A 14,596-nucleotide genomic window follows, 5' to 3' on the forward strand; every position below is an offset into this window, starting at 1 on the left:
TTGCTGAGCTGAGCACATTTACAGTCCACATCATTGTTGCATCTAGTGTCCCAGAAACAGAAGAATGGGAATTTACCACTATGGGGAAGCAACAGGGAAGGAGAGCTCAGACTATAAATGCTGTGTGAGCAGAGGAATAGGGAGTTTCAGTCTGCATTAGGAGCAGGATTTTTCTTCTTCAATACTAAGCTGTGCTTGTGTATGTCAGTTTTTTAGGAAGGTGGTCTAAGTCCTGCACACAGGTAAGTATTGCATCAGTACCCCAGGGTGGCCTCTGTTAGTTCATCTGTGAGCATAGCAGGTAACAGAGCTCCTCGCTCTCTTCTTTCCCTCATGAAGTTTCCACTGAACACACTTTCCTGTGTGTGTCTTCCTCTCTTACTGGACTGTGGAAGGTGTACTCTTGGAGTGGACCAGTATCAAGGACAACCATCACTGCTCAACACTTCTGAAGTCCCTGTCTTAGAGAGTTCTCCTGGGAGGTGGGTTGGGTCTCTAAGGTTTCTGTAACCAATTCACTTAGGAAAAATCAGTGAGAGCCTTTGGAAATAAATAGCCACATCTACACTTGGAGCCCAGAATCCCTTCTGGCAGCCTGTGTTAGCTGTTGCCATTGTGTTGAATTGGGCTTTCCACATGACTGAGGGAGAGGAATGCAGCTGTCATGGATTCTGCTCAGCCTTTGTGGAGACTGAACCGCTGAGCCTTTTAAAAAAATCCTTGACACAATTAAAATTCTAGGACCATGGAAACAGCTCCCAAAAAAGCTGTAGTGTCTCAAAGGTAGAGTTCTACCCTACCAGCCTCAATCTTTAGCCCACCTTTGACATGTAGAAATTAGAAACTGCTACTGTTTAGAACCAAGCTAAACCTTCTAATTTTGCAAAAAAATGTGTGCATTTGTCAAGGACAAGAAGACATGTAAGTTGTGGGAGGACAACTAGTGGAATAAATGTCAGCACTTTTGTAAGGGGAAGGAGCATGGAGCCTGCAGACAAACATTGGGACTGAAAAAACCAACAGGAGCAGGACTACAGAGAAGTTTAGTGCTTAATTTTGTGCATGTGTAAATCTCTTCCTGAACCAGTGAATTCCAGAAGGATGTAAAGAGGCTTGAGTGCAACCATCTGAGTGCAGAACTGTATTATGTCATGGTGTTTATGAGTAGAGAGCACTCCTTGGAATGTAGAGATGGGCACTTGACTGAAGAAGAGCACTTAGGAAAAACAGACCTTTGTGGAAGTCTAGCAGATAGAGGCTTTGCTTTTCTTCACAGCTGCCACCGTCTGTAAAAAAGTGCCATAAATGTTTCTGCCAAGAAATAGATGTGCTCAAATAAAAGACTGCCACCTTCCCCTTCTCAATTCTGTAATGGTCTTTCTCACTATGTTTTTTAATCCCCCAATACCAAGTGCATCCCTTTATTTTAACTTTTCTAGTACAGCAACCCCCTCTCTTCATCTTTGTCTTTATTTGGAGTCAGCCCATTATTTCGCCACTTCTCAAAGGATTCCACAAGGCAAACTGTTTTCAAAGAACTCCTAGTTTTATTTTCCAACGAGTAGCACACGTTTTGTCTCTTGGTCTTGGTCTTGTGACACAGGAATATTCATGACTGTAGGGAAATCCCGGATGTCTTTCATGGACTGGACATTCCCAGGTTGTTGGTTACCAGTGCCAGTAAAAACAGCTATTTTGACACCTAGACCACACATTCTGGCCATGCTTCACTAGTCAACAAGACAGGACATTTTGAGCTGAAGACTCCGGCTCTTTGCCCAGTTCCAAGGGACACACACAGTCCACAATAAGAATCCTTTCCCATTTTTATGTAGCAGTACTAAGATCTGTTGGATACATGATGCATGGTAAATCACAAGGTATCACAGTGAACAAAAATATGGTCAACCTACATGAAGCATATAACATTTCTTAAAAGGCATATAATGTTTTTTATTTAAATATTAGTATTAACCTAGTTGGAATTACCAGCCTATCCCCAGCTCCTCTTAAAGACATGATAGCTAATTTCTGGTAAATTAGGAGAGAAGAGAATCAGTAGGTTTTTTGTTAATTTTCAATCTTCATCTCTTTAATCTTAATATAACTCAGTATAGCAAATATAGATGTTCCAGAAAAAGGCTTGTTTTTTTAGTTACCTTTTACATACTCCTTAGAAATAATTCACAGTCTGCCAGCATCCTTACATCATAGCACTGAAGCTGTTTCCATGCTATGTTTGACAATGTCCAACACAGTTGATTGTGAGCTCGGCTGCCAGTAAAACCAAAACAGGAAATTGTTTTTACAGTTTCTTCTGACCAATGGTTTCTTTCATCAAATATATATTGTAAAGTTTACGTTGTCTCTTATGTGTAGTCAAGTTTCTTTACTTAGGTATCCTTTGGTACCAACTTAAAATAAATATGGTGAATATAATTATTCACCATATATATTACTTTCTTATCCTCTTCATTATTCTCCAGAGACCCTTGCAAGGATACACCTTCCACTGGAATTTCTCTTTCTTTTTCCTTTTTTGTCTTTTAAAATGAGATTAATCTAGAGTTAAGGGTATCTTTGCATTTTTTCTTTGTGTTTTATGTTGGTAGCTGGATCTATAAAGCTAAAAAAAATGTAGATTGGTCGGATGTTTTATTTGACTTCCAATGACAGCTTGTTTTAGCACAGTTTCCTAAGAGTGTCTATATTGATACTGTCTGGTAGTAACTCTTACAACTCTTATTTGCCTTGTTAGGCCCAAACAGGACCTTAAAAGAGGTATTTCCTGATCAAAGACTGGTTACAAACAAAGCAGGTACTAAGCAGTTTTTGTCCTTGGGCACTACTCACTTCCTTTTAGAACAGAAAGAAACTAATCATGCCAAGTCAGCAAATTAAATAATAATGTGGCTTGTTTTATGACAGGAAAATACTGCTAATGGTCAATCCTTTAATCTCATGTCAGATATTTCTGTCAGGTTTTGCTGCTTTAGCAGTACTAACAGTGTGCGGCTGATTGGCTTCCTTTGCAATGAGTGTGTGAAAGTGCCAGCATTAATAACCTGCTACAGTGCTAGTCATAGTCCCTGTGAGGATATTTTTGGTTTTTTAGAAGTGCACTGCTTTTCCTCTAAGAAAATACTTGTTTCTGAGAGCCAGACAGATTCTGGAGCACCTAGAGAACCTCAGTTTGACTGTTCTTTCATTCAGTGACCTAAGAAATTGAAATGAGTAAGTCATATGATGTGTTGACTTGACTTTATTTTTAAATGGGATGGCAAAAAAACAACTTCTGCATATATGGAACCTATTTCTACAGCCTGTTAGTTTTGAGAGGCACAGCTGTGATAGAATTTCCTTCCATGCTTGGTGGTGTGTGAACATGACATGAAAAAGGAGGGAGAGTGAGCACAGCTGTCTTTTGTGCAGGTAATTATAAACTTGAGTATGAAACAGAATATTCTGCCCATGCCCATGGACTGGAACACTGCATACTGTGTTACAATCAAAATCCAAGTCTATTCTTATTTCTTAAGAGAGAACTTACATATACATCTGATGATATACAATACAACTGATGATATAAAGCATAATGAACAGCAGTTAATGCAAATTATTATAGAAAGTAACCAGCCTAGAAAACATGGTCTAGTAGACCTCAAATCAATGATTAATATGATAGGAAAAAAACACTAAGCAAACAAAACCCCTACAACATCTGTAGTATGTACAAACAGTGGTGAAAGCTTTTCAACATAGAGGGATACACAAGTTACAAAGCATTGCTCCGTTTACTTGACCCATGTATGTTACTTGTAATACTTTATTAGCATTGCATCAGTGAAGACCAGCCAGCAGTTCTGACTGATCCATCAATCCCCTTCAAGAAAACTCGTAGATTTACCTTCCCACCCTACCCTTATTTTCTCCTGTTTTTCTTTAAACCCAGGCAGGCATTTATAGGAAGATAGTGATATGCTGCATCACAGCTCTGAGGTTTTATGTTTGATGGTCCTATGTATCCCTGAATTAGAGTTGCATCTGCCCACCAGAGGCAACTTATTTTACAGGATGGTACAACTAGTTGGTTAGCTGCCAGTTAAAGTAATTCAGTTTTCTTAATCCTGTTTGTCCTTTTGCTAGTTACAAATTTGTGCATTAGAGTAATTTCTTCCAGCATGATCAGGGATATCTCAGCCTTCAGTAACTAATTACGACAGATTTAATCCAATAGAATGGATGACTCCTGTAACTCCAAAGCCAGCAGTTTTTGGAAATGGTAATTTTGAGAGGAACCTGTGATGGATCATAGTTATTCTCCTGTGGCATGTTATATTGTTAAGCTTGTGGGATCAAGGAGGAGAGATATTCTACATTCCACAATATTTTGTACATTTTATTTTTATGCAAACAGTGGGGACTTGTTTAGGAGTACACCTAGAATGACTGGAAGGGGTAGGTCCTAGCAAGCCACAGTTTAAACAATTACGTATCCAGAATGCCATATTGATTGCATTTTCATGGAAGTGGCTTAGCCTTCTTAACATAAACCAGCCATTAAATCACACGAACAGCAGCACTGGGAAGGCCTCCCACCACTACAGTCCCCTGACATCCATGTTGGGTCACAAACAGTCATGGTATGATGGACAAGTCAAACCCAAACTTCCTTCGCCTGTATTTTAAAGTGTAGATGCTGGTCTAACTTTTCCATGCTTGTCCTGGACTGCCTCCCCAGAGGCTGCCCTATGTAGCATATGACATAAAGTGGAACTCTTTAGGGGGAGTGGCTTTACACAGCCAACAGTGTGTCTGATCACTTACTTGCTGCAAACTACCCGTCTCTATCTGTCACTCTGTAGTAAATCATGAAGGAAGAGACAGGGTTAAACTGAGCAGTCTGCTGGAAGCTTTTGGGCTTTTGCAAACAGCACAGCATTATGTATGCTGTAGAATAGCATTTCTTGCATACACCCCAAATCCTTTCCGAAGTAACCCCCTCTTTTCAGAGAATCTATCACTGAGGGATTGCAGCAAGCCAGGAGAACAGAAATGTTTAAATTCTTGTAGTCTTTCAGGATTTCCTTCAAAGTATTAACTCCAGTGGTGTCCAAAAATGAGATGGAAGAGCAGTCGACAACAAGGGCTTGGAAATCAATTTGCTTAGGAACTAGTTGCAAAGTGGTTTCTCCGATGCCCAGTCCATTAGCCGTTCTGTGATTTCCCTTTTTCAGATGCTGCTTTTCCTTCTTCTCGTATTTCTTCCTCCTAGCAGCTTCTAGGTTAGGGTCTAGATTGGTCAATCTGTACAGAGACTTTAGGAAGAAGTTTCTGTTTGCATAGTAAAGTGGGGCCTCAAAACGAAATATTTTGACCTTTGGAACAGTAGAGAGATTTTCATATTCTGAGTCATCCTCATAAAAGCTTGTGTCTTGAATCTGACCAAGCAGGGCTGTGCGTGGCCGCTGGGTCCGAACAATGATGCATAACATGGAGAAAACAATGCCAACCAACAGCCCTATTTCTGTGCTGATCAAGGCAGAGGCAGACATGGTAACTACCCAAACAAGTGTGTCCACCTTATTCACATGGTACCGTGCTGGTACATCTCGGAACTTCCTCAGGGCTCCCCGAAGGCTCACAATGATAATACAAGCCAGGACACACTTCTGCAAGTAGTAGAAGAGAGGGGCCAGGAAGAGCAGCACCAGCAAAACCACCATTGCACTAATTACTCCAGAGATTTGAGTCTGGCAGCCTGTAGATGTTTTGACAAGTGTTTTTGCCAGAGCTGCGCTGGTTGCAAAAGAATGGAAGAAAGAAGGAATGATATTGCAGAACCCCACAGCAAACATTTCCTGATTGGCTCGGATGGTGTAAGCATATTTCTTTGCAAACATTTCAGAAAGGGATACAGTGAAGACAAAACTGACTATGGCAAGAGGCAAAGCATCTAGAGCAACTCGGAGCATTAAGTTGAACTCTGGTACCTTGGGAGGGATAAATCCTGTTGGAATTGCTCCAGAAACACTAGATGCATACACTTCATTTAACTTACCATAGTGTGACACCAATGTTGCCACAACAATAACTACCAGCTCTGTGGGAAGAGGAAATTTCAGTTTGTGCTTATACCGATCTCCGAGTTCCTTAGCAGTGACCAGCACCACGATACAAATGGCACTTGTGATGACATCACAAAGGTTAGCCTGAGAAATGTTCCGGAAAATGTTAATCCAGGTAATAACCAGCATCCCATGGCCTTGGCTGCGTGGAATTTTTATTCCAATAAGATACTTCACTTGAGCTGTTAAAATGGTTAAGGAAGCACCAGTTGCAAAGCCATCTAGTACGGACTCAGACAGGTACATAGATATGAAACCCAGACGGAAGATCGCCATTAGAACCTGAGGAAACAAAAGAAGAAAAAAACCCAAATAAACTATGAGCTGTAACCATTGCTGCAAATAATTAGGTATAGATCGGAGAGAACTTGCTGGAGGGCAATAGTATTTAGCTATTTCATTCTTGAAACAGGAATCACCCTTTTTTGTTTCCAATCTACTTTTGAAATGTGATTCCTTTTACTGTTGTGGAATGCTGCGAACCCAAGAGGTTAATGAGGAGTTTGAGACAGGTTGGTCAGTCAAACATTTGTCTGAAGTGTCTCCACTGAAGTGGCTTGCTGGATTTTTATTCCCCATGCAGAGGAACAGTAGGTCCAAAATACTTCTGGTTATACCAAAGTCAATTTTCCTTTTTTTCTGTCTTAAAGCAAATACAGTTAAAATGTATGGCCTTTTCCTTGTAAACAAAACTTGAATGACAGCAAATAAGATCCCTACTTTAGCTTTTGCATTAAACATATTTTAATTTTAGCCCTTTGGACAGAGGGGAAAATGGAACACAGATGGCCTTTGTGGCATGTCTAAGACCAGAAGTGTCAGAACAGCTCACAAACTCCATGATTCTCTCCTTAACTACTTGATTCTCCTACTTAGATGGTTTTGGAAAATACAACTTCACAAGGGTATTTTTTTATTCATATATGTGACGTGAAATTTCTTACTACAGCAGGAACACAGCCAGCTCTTCCTGCATTCATATATACACACGCACACAGAGTTAACAGAGTTCATGCTGCTTCCTTCTGTGCTCTCTGGATATCCTTGTCATGGCAACATGTTGACAAGTGTCAAGGAGTCCAGCACAGCCATTGTCTGAAAAGTGGGTTAGTCAGTCTATTTCTCCTCTTGTCCTTTCTTTGAGTTATCTGGTGGACAGCAGTTTGGTAGAACACAGCACCCCCTAGCAAAACACTGAGCTGCACATTTCTGAACCTGTAGAAGCCTTTAAGTAGGTGTACACCTCTATTAAAATATCTAGGGAAAGAGAGTTATTTATTTCCTCATTTTTAAGTACACAGCTACTTGTGAATTTCCTATATCTGTACTGGGCCTCATTGTCCCATGAAAGCAACAAGGTAAAGGAGCAGAAGAGTATCAAAAGAATGTTGATGGTCTTCCATAAGAATCTTGTTTTACCTGTGTTTGCTAGCAACTAAGAAAACTGCCTGCCTCATGCTGTCTCTGAGTTGCCTCCGGGTAGGCTTCCTGGAGAAAACAGCCCAAGGTACAGTCAAATTCAAATACAAATTATATATCTCATTGAAAGACAGTCAAACCAAAGCTTAGGTCATGCAAAGAGCTTTAGGAACTTCATACCTTGCCTCTGAATATCAGCAACCACTTACCTGATACACTCCAGCCATGAATGTCAAGGCTGTAGCAATGCCAATAGCGTAGCACTCTTTCCCACACTCGGCATTTATCCCCGCAATGGTAAGGTTGAAGGCAGTTGTGTTGGACAGATTGTCATTCTGCAGAGAGCCATCACCTGAGGCTGGTGGGGCATCATCGTTCAAGTCAAACCCAGCCAAGAGAAGTTCTCGGTCCACAACTTGTCCCACCATTAAGCTTATCAAGCTGAAAATGCCAACTGAGACGTGACGGGATGTGCCCATTAAGAAATAGATGATGTTGGCAAAGAAGGATGTGTAAAGGCTATAAATGGGCTTCAGACCTGCCAGCAGTGAGTATGCAATTGCTTGAGGCACCAAAATGATCCCAATCACTAACCCAGACATAACATCCCCCCAAATGTACTCTTTGCATCGGTACTTGGGAAGCCATCGTAAAACAGGAAAGAAGTCCATGAAAAAGTTCTTCAGCTTCTGTGGTGTGCAGGAGCAGCTCTTTCTCAGCTTAGCTAGCATGATTTCTTTCCTGTTAATCTTGACACGAGTCTTCCTTTCCATGAGAAGGCAGGATGAGGTGTTTTCCATTCTGGTAGCCTCAAGTGGTTTTTCCATTTTCCTAGTATTTACTTCGTTTAATGTATTCCTGCAAAGTTAAGAAAAACTCCCATCAGGTTGCAATTCGTGAAGGTGTTTTTTTAACAGTCAACACTAAAAGTTTGTCTCCTGATTTTGCTTTTAAGGAAGCATCATCCCAACAAGAACACTCTCACAGGGCTCCAGTGACGCATAAGACTAAAAAAGAAATCTGCCCTTTCTTGCACACATTAAGGAGTACTTTCAATAGAATCCAGCTTGTTCTAGTAAAGAAAAATGGGGTTAAATTAGCTATGTTTTTACTATGACAAAGATTTCCATAATCTATTCTAGATGTTCCAGAATAAAGGTCTTTGTGACCAGAAGTAGGACTTGATGGTGTAAAATAAACATGCACTAGTAAAGTAAATTGTAGTGTTTCTGTATAGTGGTCATTGATTAGTAATCATTGATTAGTAAATCTCATGGGGTATAATGATCTGTCACTGCAGTTGTTGTCAGTGCAGAGGAGAAAAATGTTGCTGATGGGATCTGTAAAGCAGAGTTTTCTGGAGAGCAACAGTTTAGTCTTACACAAAAGATATGCACATAAACAATTTATAGACTCTTGTAGCTGCTACATAACATTAATTTGTTGAATTGTAGATGGTTTCAATTTGCAGCTTCTGGTAATAAATGCCTACTCACAAATACCACCACACTGGAAACATAAAGACCAAGCACCGTCACGTTACCACATTGGAAGAGTGCTACATGTTATTATTTTCAGGTTTAAACCCATAGTTACCCAACTTTGTCCTGCCAGTAATGAGATAACAGAAATAATTATGTGTACAGCAGAACAAACACAGCAGTGTTTCCTATGGTTCTCCTGATTGTTTTTTAGTATGTGATGCCTGGGATGATTTGTAGTCCCCTGATGAGGGTGCTTTTGATGTCTCTTGCCTCAATGGACACAGCTGTTTTCACCAAACTTGACTTCAGCATTTTTACTCAATTGTCAAATTAAATTGAAATTAGCGCATTCCTAAGTAATTGTGAGGTAGGTGGGAACATGACTAAGAAGCAAAACATGCAAATGTCCTAACTTACATAGCTAAAAAAATAAGATCAGAACACACAAGTGGAAAATGTTAAACAGGCTCTGCCAAGTGGCAAATCTTTTCTGGTTAGCAGTAGGGGGAAAGAAGAGACTTCTGTGTGAGGATGCAGTGGGAGATAAGGAGTGACTTGTACTGATTTAGATGAAGAAAGTAGCTGCTAATACAACAACATGCAGGACTTTCAGGAAAGCAGATATTCTCTAGGCTCAGCCTCTCCCAGGGTCATTAACAGCCAGGATCTCTGCATCAGAGCTGTTTGGTGCGAGGAGTGACATTGCCATAGTGTCAAAGCTTATCTTCTCTCCTCTTTTGATGTTTAGAGACAGACTCTGTATCCATCAAGTTTCATAAAACTTGAAGCAAACTTAACTGGCACAGTATTCTGTTGGTAAATTTTAATGTTTTTAACAGTTTAAATTTTAATGGTTTTAACAGTTAGATGCTATTGACAGAATTCTCTGTAAATTTCATGGGATTTTTTTGTTGTTAAGAAGAACATTTTGATTTGTCAATGTTAGGTAACAGCCTCTTAAGGTGTTGAATTTTGAATTTAGAAAAAGTATTAATGAGTCCAATTGGAAACATAATTGAAAAGCAAAAGAATAGATTATCAATAGCCTGTAAGCTTTTGGCCTGGAAAAGTCCAAATAGGGAGGAGCTTTTTAGAAAGGCTTTTGTCTATCCTGCTTAGAAATAATTTTCAAAATTTTAATAATTATGTTTTGCCTCCAGATTTAAAATAATACTTAGATTATTATATATCTGTAACTAGAGCAGAACTTTTAAACAATTTCCCAGGTGTTTTGATGCAGCATACAGATAAGTGATACAGCATGATTTCTAAGGCTATGCAAAGTTTAACCACAATTCAAAGCAGGATGTTCACAGGTTATAGGTAATTTATAACTTGGTAAAAGACAGAGTAGAGATTCTTGCTAGAAATGTGTGTTCTGATTGTCCAAGTTGAAAAGTACCTACATAGTAGTCTAAATATATGTTTAAAAATTAGTAGAGTTTTATCCATCCCAATTACCTAAACCCATTTTTAGCTTCCATTGTATACATTTCTTTGTGTTTGTAAGTGAGGTTTATTTCCACCTTAAGGGAACACTAATTACAATTTAATATAATAATTTATAAAGATCCATGTCCCTTTTGTATCAATACTAAGTTTATTTTAGACCCTAATGTACTGCACAGTTATGCTATCCAAGATCTGCTTGGACAGGAAAATAGGTTGGATCTAGTCTTTGTTAGAATGCAAAGGTGTCAGAAAAGATAAATGAAGTTGCAACACCAGGTGAAGTACTTAAGAGCATATGAATAAATTTTACCAAATACAGAAAGCTAGCAAGTGTAATAAAGACACTCATTTCTAAAAGGCAAAATCCCAATACTCTGTCTTACCTAAATTAGTTTGGAGAATGAGAGACTTGTGCATCAGGACAGCAAGTCCTTATTTAAATGCCGCTCACTCCTTACAGCCAAATGAATTCAGCCAGCCAGGAAATAAGTATTGTGCCCTTGCTCGACATACTTAAAAGCTAGTGGGCAGTTCAATATCCAATGAGTGCTTTTTATAGGCTACATAAAAAAGATTGCATCAGCTTCTGTACACTAGGCTCATATATTTAATTGCATAGTTGCTGTCTGCCTCTCTCTAATCTCATACAGTTTACCTGGAAGTAATTTGTTTTTTACAAAAAAAAAGCATTACAGTTCAGGTATTTGTATTGTTTGTGCAGCTCCCTGAGGGATAATAGTGATTTTTATTACATAAGATGATTCTAACGTAATTTTTTTGGAAGTCTATTAAGAGATCTTGTGTTTGAATGATAGCTGACAGATATATTAACTATACTGCCATGCTGGATAATCAGAATAATAGCTTTTTGTAAAAAACAATGAAGCCTCCCCAACCCACAAAAAAAAAAAAATAAAAAAGGTTGTAAAGTATGTTTCTTCTGTGCTGACAGTAAGTAATTTTCTGATTTGTTTTTCTTGAAAATAAAGGTTTCCTTCCTGTAAGTAACTGTTTTTTCTGCTATGTATGCTTTCAGATTCCATGTCAAATGAACGTGGTAGCTGTTAAGCAGTCAGCTCTCAACCTAAATTGGTATCCAGAGACTGTTAATGTTTAAAGTTTCCTTGTTGCTTTCAGAATGCAGTAAAGCCACACCAAATAAGGGCAGGGGCACTGTTATCAGCAACACATTTTTCAGCTGTGTAATCCAGTAATTGTCAGGCTGTGAAGCCTGTAACTCATTGCTTCACCTGAAGGAAATGGGATTCCACCACAGATGTGTGCTATACCCTGTACACTTATGTAGCCTAGCAGAGCTTGGAGATTCCAATATTCCTGCCATCTCCAAAGACAGAATGGAGGAGAGGAGATCTGTCTGCTGTTATGCACATGAGCAGACTGATTCTGACACTGAGATCCAGCACCATTCTTCCAAAGTGGTAATACTTGAGCAGTATGCAGGAGCCCTAGCGGGGTCAGTAAGTATATTCCTTTACTGTTTCACCAAATGACCCATTTTCAGTTTAGGCCACATTAAGAAATGGAAACCCACTATTCCTCCCTTTCTTCCTCCAGAGGTCCACAGAACATAATGTTTGCATTTTATTCAAGTCATCATTTGTTGAAAGAGCTGTTCTTAACAGTGCTGCACAGATGAAGCAGCACATAGCATAAAACATATTAGTTCCTTGCACTTGACTTCAGTATTGGAACAACTGTTTAAACAAGTGAAAGATGACTTGTGTGCATATTCATGTATATGTGTAACATTCTTATAATTACAATTATAATAATATATTATTATAATAACCAATATTATAATTGGTTATTTTTAATTGTACTTTTATGTTTGGAATCTTCACAGTGAAGTTTTTTCAAGTTTCCTTTGACCATATGAGCAAAACCAATTAAGCAGAACCTTGTCTGAACCACTCATTCTTATAGATTAAATGCGTTGACTCAGTTTATTTTGTGAAAAAGAGAAACAAGGAAAAGAACCATTCAAGCCAAACAAACTTCTGACTTTCCAACTGGCCTTAGTCCCACCTTTCTTCCTGACTATTTCTCTTGCCTGTGGCTTGAAAAAATCTCTCTGCAGGGGAAGAAACATTAATCACAGTACATTCATGTGGGATTTCTCTTTGCAGCTTCTTTGTCAGGCAATTTCTGCTGCTGTATGCAGTAGAATGGATAAATTGTTCTTTGTGAAACAGCATAACCCTCAAAAATTTCATTTTTTGCATACTTTTGCCTCTTCATCCTGAATTGTCGACCAAAAAATCTGAAGCTATATCATTATAAAGTCCAGGAGGAAGTTGTGGTGGTGAGCCTGTCTCCCTGTGTTGAGATATTTTAAATGCTTTATTTAGAACAGAAGTCAGAGGGTATCACAGCTTATAGTATAATTGCTCACTTGCTGAAATAGTGGTTTTCAAGTGTAAGTTTGAGCCAAGCGATGTTTGCTGTTTTCTCTGTGTTTGAACTATGAAAATCCACTAAAAACTAATGTGGTTAGGGTGGGTTTTGTATTTATTTGTTGCATAATTCACTGAAAAACATGAGAGACAACAGTCTAGTTAAACATTTGGTTGGAAACACAGGTGTTGAGTTAAATTGTTCATGTTGCTCATCCTTCATGTCAGAAGCTTTTTCTGTCTCATAGAATTCTTTCTTGGCTCTAATGGCTATGATTACGTTACTGCTCTGGTTTTGAGCAATGACACGATTTTGAAAAAACTCCTTGGTTAGACTCAGTTGTGGTGCATGGATTCAATGTACACGGGTGTGTTATTCTTGCAAATTGGATTTCTTTTCAGAGGAAGGTACCTAGAAACTATGCCCTAGTGCACTTTGACCCTTCATGGTGGCATAAAAACTGAAGTCAGCTATTGGTGCTTTTGGACATACTTGAACAGATGTGAGGAGTCCATTTACTTTGTGAGAACTGACTAGTGTGAAATAAAGTCCCTTGAGCTGCATATAGTATGAGACAATACTGCTTTAGCACCTACTGATTTGATTTATTAATCTTTTGTTCTGCAGGGTTGCTTAGATATATCAACCTAAAAGTTTTAGAAGTCATCAGGTACTAAAACAGAACAAGTGAAATGAATGTTTCTCTTTGTCTTGTGTTAGCCATTGTATTTTCATCTTTAGAACTAAGATGTACTTGGAAGCAGACTTAGGCAAGGTGCCAGCAACCAAAACCATTTATTTATATACTGATGCAGCAAGTTGTCAGACTACAGGCACAAAACATGGCAATGCCTTGTAGAAAAATCATATGAAACTTGTTAGGTTTGGTTAGTTTTTTCACTATATAGGGGTAAAATATTACTGCTTCAAAGCATTTTTGTGTTGCGTTTCAATGTTACACTAATTCAAACAAGAAAGATGAAATAGCTTTACAGCTTAGTGGTCTCTACAAGTCAGGAAAGCCAGATCATGTCCTCCACAAATTAAATTGCTATACTAAGGGGAGATTTATTCTGAGAGTCTTTCAGATTTGTGTATTTCTAATTAAAATCTCCAGTTCACAATTTTAATTTTCAACTGTAAATTGGCTTAGGATTTTCCAGGCAAGTTAAACTCTCTGTTAAATGCCTGCATTCACCAGCAGCTGTGATTCAAGTCTTGTTTTCCCAAGAATTCTCAGTTCCATATCCCAGTGAGTAAGGTGACAATCCCAGAGCTGATGAGCAGGCTACAGTGGAACTTGTGCTATCAGCCAGCACCTGTTGTTAAGGTTTGCCCATCAAGATCATCTTTGGGAATGATCATTCATGCACATACATGGTCAAGTAGTTTGACTCATTTTACAGAGACAGTTTTTGTGCAAGGATTCCAGAAAATGCTGATCTAACTATTGACACGCTCTTGAAGGCAAGACAGCATTATTCTTCTGGAGAATGTTAGGACATGACCACTAAAAAGGCATTTGCTGTGGATTCAAAAAACATTCCTAAAAATCAGATTTCTTGATTTTGGGAAAGTAGCTGTTTCAAAGTGAAAGTCTGTTATTAAAAAAAAAAAAAGAGGTCTTTCAAGATAGTTTTTCAAGACCTTGGCCATCATTCATGAAGTTAAATACTAAGCTCTGCCCTGTGGTTTTGC

The 14,596-nt window shown here is 38.8% G+C and overlaps 2 protein-coding genes across 5 annotated transcripts in view; one reads left to right on the forward strand and one right to left on the reverse strand.

Moving 5' to 3' along the window:
* Nucleotides 1-14,596, forward strand: part of IDUA (alpha-L-iduronidase) — a 44,729-nt gene that overhangs the window by 4,062 nt on the left and 26,071 nt on the right. The window lies entirely within an intron of this gene.
* The window catches only part of SLC26A1 (solute carrier family 26 member 1), a 35,932-nt gene continuing 22,687 nt past the window's right edge, over nt 1,352-14,596 (reverse strand). Inside the window, exons 4-5 of the mRNA XM_085567266.1 lie at nt 7,757-8,405; nt 1,352-6,410 (exon numbers count right to left, since the gene is read on the reverse strand). Coding sequence (XP_085423392.1) covers nt 4,890-6,410; nt 7,757-8,374 — 2,139 coding nt within the window. The 5' untranslated portion in view covers nt 8,375-8,405 and the 3' untranslated portion in view covers nt 1,352-4,889. The remainder of the gene's footprint in view (nt 6,411-7,756; nt 8,406-14,596) is intronic.

This window comes from Lonchura striata, chromosome Z, assembly GCF_050655825.1.
Source record: "Lonchura striata isolate lonStrDom1 chromosome Z, ASM5065582v1, whole genome shotgun sequence".
In the NCBI taxonomy this organism is placed as follows: Eukaryota; Metazoa; Chordata; class Aves; order Passeriformes; family Estrildidae; genus Lonchura; species Lonchura striata.